The 14,077-nt window shown below is 50.7% G+C and overlaps 1 protein-coding gene across 1 annotated transcript in view; it reads right to left on the reverse strand.

Annotated features, from left to right (window-relative positions):
• Window positions 1-221: 221 nt before the first annotated feature.
• Window positions 222-14,077, reverse strand: part of LOC134048158 (hydrocephalus-inducing protein homolog) — a 74,987-nt gene continuing 61,131 nt past the window's right edge. Inside the window, exons 49-70 of the mRNA XM_062499758.1 lie at window positions 13,815-13,974; window positions 13,537-13,709; window positions 13,183-13,381; window positions 12,419-12,518; window positions 11,754-11,853; window positions 11,103-11,271; window positions 10,580-10,818; window positions 10,195-10,255; window positions 9,365-9,569; window positions 8,761-8,993; window positions 8,051-8,202; window positions 6,925-7,117; window positions 6,263-6,371; window positions 5,431-5,685; window positions 4,943-5,085; window positions 4,372-4,593; window positions 2,913-3,082; window positions 2,292-2,392; window positions 1,989-2,090; window positions 1,309-1,441; window positions 366-501; window positions 222-317 (exon numbers count right to left, since the gene is read on the reverse strand). Coding sequence (XP_062355742.1) covers window positions 222-317; window positions 366-501; window positions 1,309-1,441; window positions 1,989-2,090; window positions 2,292-2,392; window positions 2,913-3,082; window positions 4,372-4,593; window positions 4,943-5,085; window positions 5,431-5,685; window positions 6,263-6,371; window positions 6,925-7,117; window positions 8,051-8,202; window positions 8,761-8,993; window positions 9,365-9,569; window positions 10,195-10,255; window positions 10,580-10,818; window positions 11,103-11,271; window positions 11,754-11,853; window positions 12,419-12,518; window positions 13,183-13,381; window positions 13,537-13,709; window positions 13,815-13,974 — 3,451 coding nt within the window. The remainder of the gene's footprint in view (window positions 318-365; window positions 502-1,308; window positions 1,442-1,988; window positions 2,091-2,291; window positions 2,393-2,912; window positions 3,083-4,371; window positions 4,594-4,942; window positions 5,086-5,430; window positions 5,686-6,262; window positions 6,372-6,924; window positions 7,118-8,050; window positions 8,203-8,760; window positions 8,994-9,364; window positions 9,570-10,194; window positions 10,256-10,579; window positions 10,819-11,102; window positions 11,272-11,753; window positions 11,854-12,418; window positions 12,519-13,182; window positions 13,382-13,536; window positions 13,710-13,814; window positions 13,975-14,077) is intronic.

A 14,077-nucleotide genomic window follows, 5' to 3' on the forward strand; every position in this document is an offset into this window, starting at 1 on the left:
AAAAGCACTGTTACTCCTTTTCCCGTAAATTTGCTGTAAAGCACCTTAATTTCAAAGTTAGAATGATTTGGAGGGAAGGGGGTCACATTCTCCATTCTAGAGAGATCCTGCAGACACCTGTCTTTCCAAGCAAGACAAGCTGACAATTAACAATTTATTGCCAACTGTTTAATTAAAAATTAGTTAATTAATTTAGGTAATTAAAGATAGGATAAAGGTGTTCACTGGAGCTTGCAAGGGTAGCTGCAGAGGTCTCTGGTGAAGGGTGGGAGACCATCAGCAGCAGAAGACACGATGTTGCTGGCTCCTGCTGGATGCTGCAGCTAACACAAACGCTGTCACTCAGGTGTTAGTTTCCAGTGCACCTGCTTCTTGGGTCCTTGGCCTTTGTCTGTCTGCCGTAACGCAGAGCGTTTTGGTTTATCAAGACACTCCTGCTCCTGGGCTCTGCCTTTCACAATCACCTCTACCTTCTTCAGAGCCGGCTTCAGCTTATGAGTCCTAGGAAGAAAGGGACTGGTATTAGTCAGATGAACATTTCCAGCCAGCCACTTTTCTGTCTCCTTGCACTGCACACCATGTTGCATCCTCTGTCTGTGCAAGCAGTGAGCAGCAAATTAAACAACTGCACTCGCTGCAGGGAGGCTGCAGAGGTGCAAGGGCAGCAACATGACCAGCTAAGTGCCTGGGGACCAACCACAGCACATGGGGTTCCATGTGGAGAAGCAGGCCTTGCTTGTTCCAAAAGGAAGCAGAGCTAGGGACTGGCTGGTCCCCGTATCTCTCGTTACAGATTTTGCAACCCTCCAGGAGCTTAATGTTTCATAGAGTGTCTTTTCACAGTGTCTCCCTAGCAAGGCCAGATGATGATCTTTCTGTGCTCCTCTGGGTGTTTTGCTGCCTCTCTGGGGCTGCCTGTCTCCAAGCCCACCTCCCCATCCCAGTCAGAGGGACTGAAGGGAGGGTCTTAAGGGATGAACCAGGCTGTGCTTGGTGATGGCCAGCAATAGGACAGGAGGCAATGGGCAGAATCTGAACAGGAAATTCCACTTGAACCTGAGGAAGAACTCCTCGCCTGTGCAGGTGACAGGTTGCCCAGAGAGGCAACAGTGAGGGAGTGTCCCTCACTGGAATTATTCCAGAGCCCTCTGGACACAACCCCATGTCATGTGCTCTGGATTGGCCCTGCTTGAGCAGGGAAGTGGGACCAGATGACCTACTGTGGTCCTTTCCATCCCATGCCACCCTGTGACTCAGTGATACCCATCCGAAGCGGGAGTTCTGGGCAAGTGCGTAGACGTTGCTCACCTGAAGAGTATGCTGGTCCTAAACTTCCCCACATGCTTTGGGGAGAACAGCACGTGAAAGATCTGCTTTTGGCCAGGAGGGATGATGCCGTGGCAGGGGTGGATGGAGAACAGTGGCAGGTCTTTTTTGTCATCTGGGCAGATTTCCAGGGAGGGACTAAAACGCTGCACAGAGAGGTGTTTTTGTTTGAAGCGCTGTAGCTTCTTGGAGCGGTCCTGCTGTTTGGGCTGCTGCTGCTGAGAATCCTGCTGCTGCTGCTCAGAATCCTGCTGCTGCTGCTTGGACTGCTGCTGCTTCTTGGCAAGCTGCCGCACTCCAGAAGGATGCATCTCAAAAGGATGCTCCTGCTGCCATCTGAAAGGATGCGGCAGCTTTCTGTGATGCCTCAGAGGAGTGGAGGAGAGGAACTGACCTGCAGAGAAGAAGAGAACACCTTTCAAAGACAAAATCCTATGTTCCCAGCAACTCTGCCTCCTGCTGCAGGTAGGTGGAGGAGATCTGGAATGCACTTGGAACATCTCTAGCCGAGTACGTTCAGCAGGAAATAGAGCATCTGGGAGCAGGGTCTGCCTGCAGAACACACTCCTGTGCCAAATGAGAAGAGTTGGTTTTAGACAGTGACTTTACATTTGCCCTGGAGTGGGGAACTGCACACAGACAAAGGCTGCAGGGCAGCTCACTCATTACACCATTGTTTTTCCCAGTCTCAGACTTGTCAAAGAGATGACCCCCTTCCAGGTCCTGACCCAGCGTGTGGCTCTTCCCAGTGGCTGGCTCAGCTCCTTTGCAGAGCAGAATGGGCAGAGCAAGAACAGAAGGGGTGGAAAGGCAGAGGGGGACAAGGAGAAGACTCTCCAGCTGCACTGGGGAAGATGCTGATCAAAGCGGACGTGTGGACAAGGATGCAAAAGCAATTCATGTTTCGGGGTCAAGTGGCAGGGTCTTCTCCCCAGGCCCTCAGCCACCAAGTGAAATGCCCTTACCCGTCCGAGTGGTTGAGTATGGCTTCTTCACTGCTTTACTATCTGCAGCTTCCATCCAGCTGTATTCCAGGGTTATATTTCCTGTGTTGTGTATCCTGAAACTAAAAAGCAAGAAGGAGGAATAAAAATAAAAAAAATAAAACAAGTCCAATAAATATAAAGCAAATAGTGCAATAACATTGTCTGATGGACTCCTGGTACCACTTTCTGCTGAGGACCATCTTCTTCTCCAGGCAACTCTACTATGCTCAGACTGCTGTCCTGGGTGGCCCAAAAAGTATTTCCAAGTCTGGAAGTTTAAGAAGAAAGGGCCAACGCGGTGCCCAGGACATTGAAGCTAAGAGGCTTACTCTGCACTTTAGGTCTTGGCTTGACTGCAAACTTATTCTTGAGCAGATGAGGACAAGTGACATGCAGTAAAAACAAACCCATGGCTGGTCTCAGCAGAAAGATATGGCAGCACTGAACCTCTGCTGACCACCGTCTCCTGCTTGGCTTTGTGTGCACATAAATGGGCCTGTGCTGGTTTTGGCTGCGGTAGAGTTCGGGGAAGCGGGCACTGGCTCAGCCCTGGCAAAGGCAGCTCCCGCTCACAGGGCCTTGCTGGCCTCCAGCACTCACATGTCTTTCCTTGTCTGGTTGGGCAAGGTGTCCTTGAGCTGAACCATTATCAGGTTCTGTTTGAACTCAGTGTAGCCAACAACAGCACTGAGGTACACCTTGGCCTCCTGGATGCTCTCATCCACAGTGTAAGCCGGTGCCGGTTCTGGTTCTGGGGCTGTCTGGACCATCTGCAAACAGAGGAGGGAAGAATCACTGAGCAGAGCCCACAGAGTCAGGCTGACAAGGGAATCTCTTGGCCTCCAAGATCAGCCTCACAGAGGGACTAGAAAGGACCATTCACTTTTACTTTCCTGGAAAGATGACAAGACTGGGACTGATCCGCTACAGTAGTTGTTCCTACCTGTTGATCAAAGCAATCACTACCACAGCTGTTAATATATCCATGGAGACTATAGCTGCATTCCAGTCCCTCTACTTCAGCCTTGTAGAGGGACTGTTTTTTTTCCTGGTCCCCTACAAATCCAGCAGGTCTCACAATTAGGATTGAGTTTGCCTGCTGGAGTTCTGTGGATAGAGAACCCCAAGACTGAAGACCTCTAGAAAGCACCTTTTTCTTCTTGTCTTAGGAGCAAGTGCTCTCCAGATGTCATGTGTGGAGCAACAGCCACACTGCTGGGAGCTGGGAGTGGGCACTTTGGGAAGTGAAAGATCTCACTAGGAAAGTCTCCAACTGCAGATGTGCTGACAGAAAAGAGGATGGTTTAGAGGCCTTAAAATGGTCCAGATACTCGGACAGGACTTTCACCCAAGATGAGTATGTTTGGCAATAATGACAATAAAAGCAGGAGTCTCTGGAGATGATCCTTCTCCAGACTCCTCCATTCTGTCATACTGAGCCTGGGCTACTCCATGATGAGATATCCCCCACAATACAGAGACCACAACCATACTCTGGTATCCATGCAGACAAAACTCGGAGTTCACCAGTATGTGCAGCAGAAGTGTATTTCTCTCCACTTCAAAAGAAGAGACATAGTGCAAGAGACTTAACTGCTCGTTGGTGAAAAGGCACCAAATGAGATGAAGAGATTTCTAACACCATTAAATGGGATAAAATCATATAACGTTGTCTCCCATTCAACATGGGCTGCAACACTTGTGCTTGTGGCACAGACTTCTAGTTTGTGTGTGGCTAAAGGTCCCTTGTCAAAAGGCTTTCCCCTCTTGTGTGTTTCTATCTGGTCACTGTGCATCCACCTCTCGCCTAGAATGCACTGCTGCTGAACCCCACAGACTGAAAGTTTGTGTGTGGCTAAAGGTCTCTTGTCAGAAGGCTTCCCCCTCTTGTGTGATTGTATGAGGTCACTGCATCTCCCCTAGAATGCACTGCTGGTGAACCCCACTGCTGCCCAATGTCCAGAGGAAGCAGGAGCTGCTCAGCCAACCAACAGTGATGGTGTTATGGTGGTTCTTTTTGTAAAAGCTGGGTTGGCTTTTTTGCCGTTGTGCTCCTTACCTTCTTTTTCACAGGCCGGTTGGCTGCCATGTCTTTCCTGGTGGTATCCTCCCTTGTGACAATGCACATTCGGTCCTCCCAGTCCTCAACCTTCCTTTGTGGTAGCTCAGAGTTGGTCTTGATCACCTTACATTTCACAGGGTGCCTCCTGAAGGTGGCTGGGACATCTGATTTCAAGGTGACTGTGATGTCCTTGGCACATCCAGGGTGGAGGTGTCCCATCTAGGGAGAATCAGGCAGTCAAGACCAAACTGGAAGGAAGCACTGCCAAGGGCAGGACTGACAGCGAAAGGTACTGATGTGGTGAGATGCTGTGCCAGGAATCTGCACCTCGGTGTGGATTTATGTGAACTCTGATAGACAAAAGTGTGAACAGAAGGTGCCACCTCCCATAACGTGAAGCCTTTTCTGCAAGGCTGGCAGCCTTGGCCCAGCCAAGCCAGGGACTGCATCTCCTACATGGATGGCACTGGAAGTGGCTATCACTGCTATGTCAGGACTCCCTGCCAGCACCCAGGAACAGCAGGGCAGGGCTTGAGCAATGGGGAAAGGCAGAGCAGTCCACGCTCACCTTGGGGGAGAACTGGAATGCGGCGTCTGCCTCCCACTCAAAGCGCATGACCTTCGTACTGGTATGGTTGGTGATGGTGAAGGTCCTGCGGTAGGGCCTCCCGACAGGACAGTCCCCAAACTGGATGTGATTCAATCTGACAGCTGTTAAGGAGGAGAGCAAGAGATCTCAGTATGCAGGGAGCTCCACCCGCCCCTTTCATGTGCACAGACAGCTGTATGTTCAATGCTTCCTTGCTCCAAGCCTTCCTCCCCGTGGGAGGGAGTTCCCCAGGCCTCTCCCCATCCCACCACTTTCAGAGAAACACTCTGACACATCCCTAAGCCAGCGACATGCAGCACGGCACACGCTGCTCTGCATGCATGGCTGCCACAGCCACGGGCCACCAAGTCCCATGGCTGACAGCCCAGGCCTGGCTAGAGAAAGGACACACTTGATCAGATATTTTCTTCTTCCTTGCTCCACCTTGGCAGCCTCTCCTCTCTTACCATCAATAATGTCTTTCTTCAGACTGCGCTTAGCTCTCCTCTCATCTGTGTCTTCCTCTAGTCCATCAAGGGTGAATTCATCCTTGTGGCCTTCACCCACCAGCTCTATTAGGGTCTTCTTAGAGTAGATGTCTTCCAGTAACACACAAATCTTCCCTTCCAGATGTTGAGTCAAGGTGGGTTTGAAAATGACATCAATATTTGTCGATTGCCCATGATGCAGAAGGAAGAAAGGCTTCTCTGGGGGCTTGCTCTCTGCACAGCAATGGAAATCAGAGTTAAGTGATACAGCTCTACAGAGGAAATACTTCCATAGGATATATGAGGAAGAAGAGGTTGAAACCAGCTGCCCTCTAAGCACAGGTTCTACCCCAGTGGTTCCAAACCCTCTTCCTATGTTCACGAGACTGCCACCTCCAGACACATCAGCACTTAGAGCAGCTGAACCTCACGTTGATGCCCAGCTGTCATTCCATCTGCTTCCAGCCAGTTCCAGCCATATGGAAAGCTGAGCCAGAGAGTGCTTTTGGCTTCTGCTGGCTGTTTGTGTGCTCAGGGGCTGCATCTGTTCCAGCTGGTACCTTCCCAATGCAGCAAATACCTCAGAGGGTCCACTGAGGTAGTGACAGTCCCCCACAGCTCAACCCACCGTGTCTAGAAGAACTGAACAACTTCTCACAACTTTCTAGGAAGGTCTCCAAGAAAAGCTGGGGGGACAGAGAGCCCAAGGAAAGAAACTGTGTCTAACATCTGGCTGCTGCTCAGAGAAGCCAAGAGCAGGGCACATGTTTTCCCTCTGTGCATGATCACGCTTCATGGTTAATAAATTTACCATTTCCAACGCAGTCCTCTTCCACATCTTCAGTGTAGAATCTCTCGAGTGTGGAGCCCCTGCCTTTCAAGAAGAATGCTCCGTGCTCATCCTCCAGGTGTAACATAAACTGAGAAAAGGGAACAGAGAGCACAGTGATACTGGTGTGAGTACAGGATGGCACAGGGACTGACACCGCAGTGCTGCTGGTCCCGCAGGGGAACCCAGCACCACTCCCACTACAAACAGCCCTTAGCACAATAGGTTAAGGCAAACCAGCCAGGAAAAAAAGGGTCTTCAGAGACATCTGGATACCACTAACACAGAACCAAACGGGACAGAAAGTAATGAGCAGAATGTAATTAAACTACAACTAAGTTTACTTGAAATGTAGTAAACTAGGATCAAATGCAATCTAATGGAACTGGGAAATCACACATCACCGTGAGAAGAAAAGGTGATGAGAAATAGGGGAAAATACTCCACCACCACTCCACCTGTGTTTAACTTAAAGAAGAAAGACTGGATGGAAAATTCCCAAGAACTCCCTTCTTGGATGTCAGTCACTTGCTTAAAATTAATTTCTCACACCTCTTCTTAGGTGTGCCATGTTTTCTGGGACCCTTCCCCTGTGCCAAAGGCATTTGTTCCCAAATCAGACCATTCCTTGAGCAGGTTCTCACCTTGACAGGTACGATGCCATTGTTATGGATGACCAGGGGGAGCATCTCTGTATCCCCCACCCGGAGTCTCTTGAAGCGCAGCACAGCATTTCCCCTCTTGCTGCGAGCACTTGGGCACACGACTGTCACCTGTGGCTCATGCCCCTTCCCACTGATGGTGAAGGTCAGGGTTTGGGGCTTAATTTGCACAGAGCTGCAGGAGAGGCACAGAAACAATTTCAGCTGGCACTAACCCATTTCTCTCTGGGCAAGGGAAGCAGCAAGCGCCACCCACAATGTTTTTCCCTGCCTGGTGCCCCTGTACCCCACAACACAGCCCCCCACCAGCCTCTTCCCAATCCATGCAGGGCCATTCACAAGAGGAATCTGCTCCAAAGAGCCAGAGCCTTCCACAATAACAGTTATAATTTCACTTAATTGAATCATGCAGTACAGCAGGTAAATAATGAGGCACTAGATGAGATATGGCAAATCCCCTGGCTGCAGGGAGATGAGACATCTGCAACAAGCAAAAGCACAGCAGGGAAGCAGTACAAAAGCAAGGAGGCAAAAGTAAATCATCACCATCAATAAAGATAATTTCCAAGAACAGTAAAAAAGCAATTTTGTATTAGGAATGAGACTTCTCTTGTTCCAATTCAGCCACTAAAGGGTTGAGGAAGAACAGGTCAAAGCCCCACTAGAGAGGTCCCAGGGCAGAGGAACTGGGCTCCTCTTTCAAACCAGCTCCAACCACTCATATAAAACAGCTTAATGAATGTCAGGGAATCACAGAGGATCACTTAATTTTACAGAAACAAACAGGAAATTTTGACTGCTGACAGGCTGGCACCAAACTGCTTCATCTTAGCCTTTGTCCTTGGATACCCAGAGCTCAGCTGCAGCACATCTCAGTAACTTCCAGTTGGCTACCTAATATTTCTGTGTCTTCATAGTTCCTCCTCCAGGCTAAACCATCAGCCTCATTTTTCTGCTCTTTCTAACAGCTACTGCCTCCCAGATCAACTCATGCCAAGTACTCTGCCTAAGGCTACTGAAAGCATTAGAGCTAACAAGAGATCTGTGCCTTCCCAGTGGAGAGGCAGTTTTCAGCGAGGCCACCCCCAGTATTCCACTGGCAATTTACCTTTTTGGGATGACAAGGGAAGCCTTGAAAATACAGCTGTAGTTCTGCTCCTCCAGTGGGGTGAAGGTCACCGTAGCAATGGCATTGGATGAGCCAGGAATGGACATCGTGTCAGGATACAACTTGAAAATGTTATTGATAGGGCTTTTTTCCTTGGGGAAACCCAGAGAGAAAAGTTAGGAGAAGGCACCTTTCAACATGACATGGTTGTATTCGTACATGCATTACTGAGAACAGCCCCAGACAGTGTGTCATCCTTCCTGCTTCCCGAGGCAGGCTCCCTCTCTCCCAGGGAATGCTGACTTTGTGCTAAAGCATTGTGTGTTTTGAGTGCTGGCAGCTGCCCCAGCATATATGGAAGGTGGGTGCTGCAAGGAAAAACCCTGCAAATAACCTAGAACTGGCCTTCAAAGAGAAGGAAAAGCCAGGGAGCCCGAGGAAATGCTCTGCTTTGAGCCCTGGCATGTCAGTTCATAACAGCCCCTCTCTGAGTGTGCTTCCCACTGAAGACCCAGAGGTGTGAGCCAAAACCTTGCTTGGGACATGCAAAATTCAACACAGCTGTTCCCTGGCTCTGCTGCTCTCCCTTGCAGTTTAACCTGCACTAAGCTAGACTAGTCTGGGCCACAGGAAGCAATCCATCTGGAGAACAAAACAAACTCTCACAAGGCCTTTAGAGGGCAGCCATCACCTTGGCCTCTTGATCTTACCTTTCCAGGCAGGGGTTTGTTGGAGAGGACCACGTCACATGGCAGACCACTTGTATTGTAGACACTGAAATGAGCTTCAGCCTCTTGCCCAACCAGAACCTTGGTGAAGACAAATTTGTTCTCTTCTCTGACAAACAGACCCGTGCCTTTGACTGACCGCAGCTTGCAGCTGAGGTTGGTGCTGCTGCAGATCGGGTACTCCTCGAAGGTTAACGTGACATCCTCAACAAGTGCTGTGGACAGACAAGAGGAATGAGCGTGGAAAAGCCTCCCTGATGAATTTATCTGCACCCTGCTGGCCTCTCAGAAGGCTTGATGAGCCCCTTCTGCCGACGTGACTGCTAAACCCAGGTTTGGGTGAGGGAGCTGGCTGTGAGGATGGAGCTCAGTCATCCTCAGTCTTAGAGAGCATTGCTTTCCTTTTATCCGTCCATGCATCCCTCTCAGCCTGGGAGGGATGAGTCCACTGGTAGACTTGAAGAGGGCTGGAACCTCTTCAAGGATTTTAAGGTGGGACACCAGGGCTAGTGTGCCTAACCTAGCAGCAAGTTGAGGTACTGATCAGCAGCAGGTGTGACCAAGGGAACCTGTGGACAGGACGTACCTGGGAGGCAGGACTCGGCAATCAGGGTAAAGGGAATGCCCAGGGGATTGTCCTTGGGGTCTCTGCCTGTGATGTCAATGTAGAGCTGCCCCTCACATGTCCCCTCCTGCCCTGCGAGGCATTCCACTGTGATCTTCTGCTGGCCCCATGGAGCGACAGAGCCGGAGCAGGGGGACACCGTGAACATGCCAAGACTGAGGTAACCCTGCAGAAAAAGTTCCAAGAGAGGCTGATGGCTAATAGCTGTGCCCTGAGCACCCCAACAAAGAATATGTCCTGCCTTGGCCTCCAGCTGGGGCCAAGTACCCAGTCCCAGGGCAGGGAAGGATGAATCCATGGCCCAAAGGCAGCTCCAGGCTGAGACCAACAAGCCAAGAGGAGCTGCAAGCATGTCACAAGTGACAGAGAGAAAGGAGTTTGTGTGTACAGAATGAAGGTGGTAGCTGTGATCCTTCAACCTCCAGAGGTAACACAGGACAGTAGAAATGGCTGTGAGAAATGATGGGAGAGAGGTAAGGGACTGGGTAGAAGAAAAAGCAATGTGTTCTGAGCTCTGTGGACTGGGAGTTTAGTGGGGGATGTTTTTGCTTCTGTGGTGTTCACACACCTATGCTGGCTAGCAGCTGTCAAACACAGGACCTGCTCCCCTCTCTTGACCCCACAGCTCCAGGTCTGAGCCAGAGTACAGGACTGTCAGTGGGACTGAGCACATCCAGGACTCCATCCTGAAGACTACATCCCACCCTGTGGTGATCAGCCCCCAGCCTGGGCACAGCAGCATGTTCTCACATCCCCTGCAGCAGCACTGCTGGGGAGCAGGAGTCACCCACCTGTGTCAAGGAGCTTGATTTCAGCTTTGTTCCTGATGGAGAGGATTCCTCTTGCTTTGAGCTGAGGAAGGAGAAAGCAGAGGTGTCTGTCATGCTGAGCTCCCCTGCCTTTCTCTGAGGTCAAAGCTGGCTTTCCTCCCCACAGAGGAAAGCCTTCCTGCTGCTGATGGCTCCCAGAGAGCAGCCTGCAGCACCCAGTGCTGCAGAGAGCAGCTCTACCACCAGCTTCATAGTACACATGGGGACACCAAGGTGATGTTTTGCTCCCTCTCCCCAAGCCAGGGATGCAGATGGATGATAGCCCAGGTCTCCTGGCTGCCTGCCACATACCAGCCATGGGGTGGTGCCTCCTCAGACAGGAAGGGTGGTGCAGGGCTTCTCATACCTTTTGCTTGCCAATGCAGATGCATCCTCGGGTGCTTGGAGGATGTGGAATTTGAAGTTGAGCATGCCTCTGTTCTCCAGCACAACAGTCTGGGTCTTCTTGGTGCCCTTGAGCATGGCCCCAAAGTTGATGGGTGAGGCAGGCTCAATACTGTACTTGCTGTACACAGCTTTTGCCGACACCCTCACTGGGATGGTGGCAACAGTCTGGCTTCCTTCCCCTGAGCTGGCATCTGTCACCTGTGTGCACAGGAAGGGGTGGTAAACAAAGCCAAGAGGCCAGCTTGCTCTACCCCAGTTGCCAGCCTCCACCCCAGGCCTCCATCAATTTACCCTCCCTGTTTAAGCACCTCCTCCAGAGTCAGATTCTCAGCTCCACTTAGGAAGCCTCCCAATGGTTTTGAAAGACTTTGTGTATGTAGGAGAGAGGATTCTCCAGTTAAAGCCTTCCTTCCTTTAGATACCTATCCTGTTGATGCTCCCAAAACACCGTGTGATAACAGAGCCTGGCCCAGGGGGCTCACCTGGCAGTACAGGATGGGTTTGTTCTTGAGGAGCATTTCCCTTGTGGGGTGGAAGACCATCTCAACATTCACACCAGGCTGGGAGGCAATCAGCATGCCCGACTGAGGCTCAATAGTGAAGTGGGATGCCAAATCTTGCATCCTGGGACCTGCATTCTTCAGCACAAAACTGAAGGGGAGAAAGGGAAGGAATGGAGATCTCTGCAGTTAAAAGTATACATCCCACCAGCACAGTCAGGACTTTGTATAGGACCAGGGAAAAAAAAGAAAAGGGAGAGTCCAACTCTGCTCAGGGAATCCTGGATCTTGACAGAGAGTGCAGGCAATCATGAGATTACTGCAAGAACCCTTGACACCAAAATTTTTCATTCACTTCTTTACAGAGCCTCAGAAAGAGAAAGGAGGTGACCATCAAAGAAAGGCAATGAATCTCAGCATTTCAGTGGCTGACATTTCTGGGACTCTCCTTTGGGTTCCTCCTGGGCTGTGGAGAACTGCTGGATTCTCTGGTATAATAGTTGAGATTAGAGAGCCCTAGTTTGATATTTACCAAGAGGTAGCCAGCATTGAAACACGTTCTAGCCATTGACAGAGGCAGAAGGCAGGCCTGGCGACCCCAGGAAAGGCTCACTACCAGGCAGCTGGACTCACCAGTACTCAATGTTGTACATCCCTTTGTTCTTTAGACTCAGGACTTTCTTCACATTTTCCAGGACATTAATGGTTCCAAATTCCAAGCTTCCATCTGGACCTGCAGAAAACCCGCAGAACAAGGTCAAACACGGTATTTGTGAGCTGCTGCAGAATACACCAGGTCACAAGCTACATGGAGGTCTTGGCACAAAACCCTTTTCAGCAAGTTTCTGTTCTTGAAAGTGTTTTCAGCTACTTGTCTACCCGTTCTCTTCTTACTCAAAATATCGGCAAGCTTAGTAGCTAAGCCTTAGGAGCTTGGCTTCCATTTCCTCACTTCCAAGCACAAATCCAATTACTTTATATGCTGTGCTGAGCCTGTGGCAGTTGCCAACTGCCTGTTCACATCTCTGTGGTTTCAAAGCCCCCAAATCCAATCAGCACGTGAAGCTGTACACTTGAAAGGTCAGAGAGGAGGGACTTAAGGCTGTCAGTGCCCTGATGAGGTTTTATTACACACAGCTTGCAGGGTATGTGCTTTATGTATCCATCCCATCCCATCCCATCCCATCCCATCCCATCCCATCCCATCCCATCCCATCCCATCCCAAATGCTTTGGTCTCCCACCTCCCAAGGCAGTGCAGTGCACCTGGACTGCTTTCTTTGGGAGGCATCCACTGACCTTCAGGCATGTCGATGCTCAGAGAAACATCACAGACTTCTGCAGAGATCTCAATGTCTTCAGCCTGAACAATCCCCAGGACGTTTCCTGTATCTGAAACCTGAAGCAGCAAGAAACAAACATTGTTCAGATGATTCTTTTAGTAGACAGCCTGTAAGTCCTTGTCTCTGCTGGCTGCTTCCTCTGTGGTCTCCCTGGCTTCACAAATGTTGGTGGACTCACAAGCTTTGTTTGCCTGCCCCAGTGGGATTCTGCTGCAGAAAAAAAGCCCTATCAGCCCAAATCTGTGCTCCTATAGCAGGGAACACTGCTGCCAGAGCATCCTTGAGAGGCACAGGGATGTAAGAACAACCACAAGAACTGTGAGGTGTCTCAGAGCAGATGGCATTGACATGCCTCTCCAATCACCCTGCACCCTCTCTGAAACTCAGCCCCTAAACCACGGGGAACAAAATCCCAGCGGGAGTGTTTGTTGCACTATGCAAGAGGTTCAGACAAAGTCCAGGAGGAATGCAGAGATAACACTGCAGTCTGTACAACCAAACAACAGCCTTCAACCACTCACAGGGACAAAGTGGTTGTGGTACAGGCTCAGGATGCAGTGTCTGGTTATCTGGGGGGATGTGGATGCACTGCACGTCCTGGCAAACGCAGTGTAGAGGCAGAGGTTGGGGTCACAGCACCCTTGAATCTGTCAGGTGCAGCTCTTCCTGAGTCCACCCCTAAGAGCACACAGCTGCAGGGCAGGGCCCAGTCCCTCTCACCTCTAGTCGCAGGGTCTTCTCAATGCTGCCAATCTGCTCGGCCTTGAAATTCAGGGTCACATCAAACTCTGAGCGGGGATCAATGATGCCGTTATCTTGTGACAAGGAGAAGGCCTCAACAAGGTCATCCAGCCCAGTGAGCTTCCAGGCCATGGGCAGTAGGGTGTTGTTTTTCAGGACCAAGGTCCTGCTGTCAGTCCTGCAGAGACAGGAAGGCACTTGGCATTATCTGCTGGACAGTCACACCAGCCTCACCACTTAATGCAACTTGCAGCAGCTCCATCCATGCCCGGGAAACCAGGTCAAACATTTTCTCTTTGTCACAAGTCCTGGAGTGCTTGTGGGAGGACTGACCTGTGCAGAAGCAGCTTGTCAAAAGACAGCTCCAGGGGGCTGACCTCCAGCATCACGTGCACCCCATGGCAGCACAGGCTGAAAACCACTGGGTCTGGGTTCTTCTCAATGCAGCAGATGAGTTTGTCTTCCAGGAAGCCAGGGGAAGTGGGGTATGCCCAAATGGTCAGCTCCTACACCCGGCCCCACAGAAAGAAATAGAAAGAGCACTGTGTGTGAGCAGGAGGAGCAGCTCCTGGGCACTTGTACAGTGCCTGCTCTACCTGCCCTCCTCCTACCTGCTTCTCCTTTGGTTTGAGTGTCATGCTGGGAGGGTCCAAAAGAAATGTCTCTGCTTTCCCATCATTCTCAAAGGAGAACTGGACCTCTGCATCCACAGGGGAGTTGTTGAGGATGGTTAAATTCTCTGAGTTGCCGGGACAGTTCCGGGCCTTGTACCTGTCCACAAAAGGGGAAAAGGCTGCAGAGGAGACTGTTGCCTTTGCCACACGTCGAGGAGAGCTCCATGTGCACCCAAAGAAGCGGTGCTGGAAGACCCAGT

Source organism: Cinclus cinclus, chromosome 11 (genome assembly GCF_963662255.1).
Source record: "Cinclus cinclus chromosome 11, bCinCin1.1, whole genome shotgun sequence".
NCBI lineage: Eukaryota > Metazoa > Chordata > Aves > Passeriformes > Cinclidae > Cinclus > Cinclus cinclus.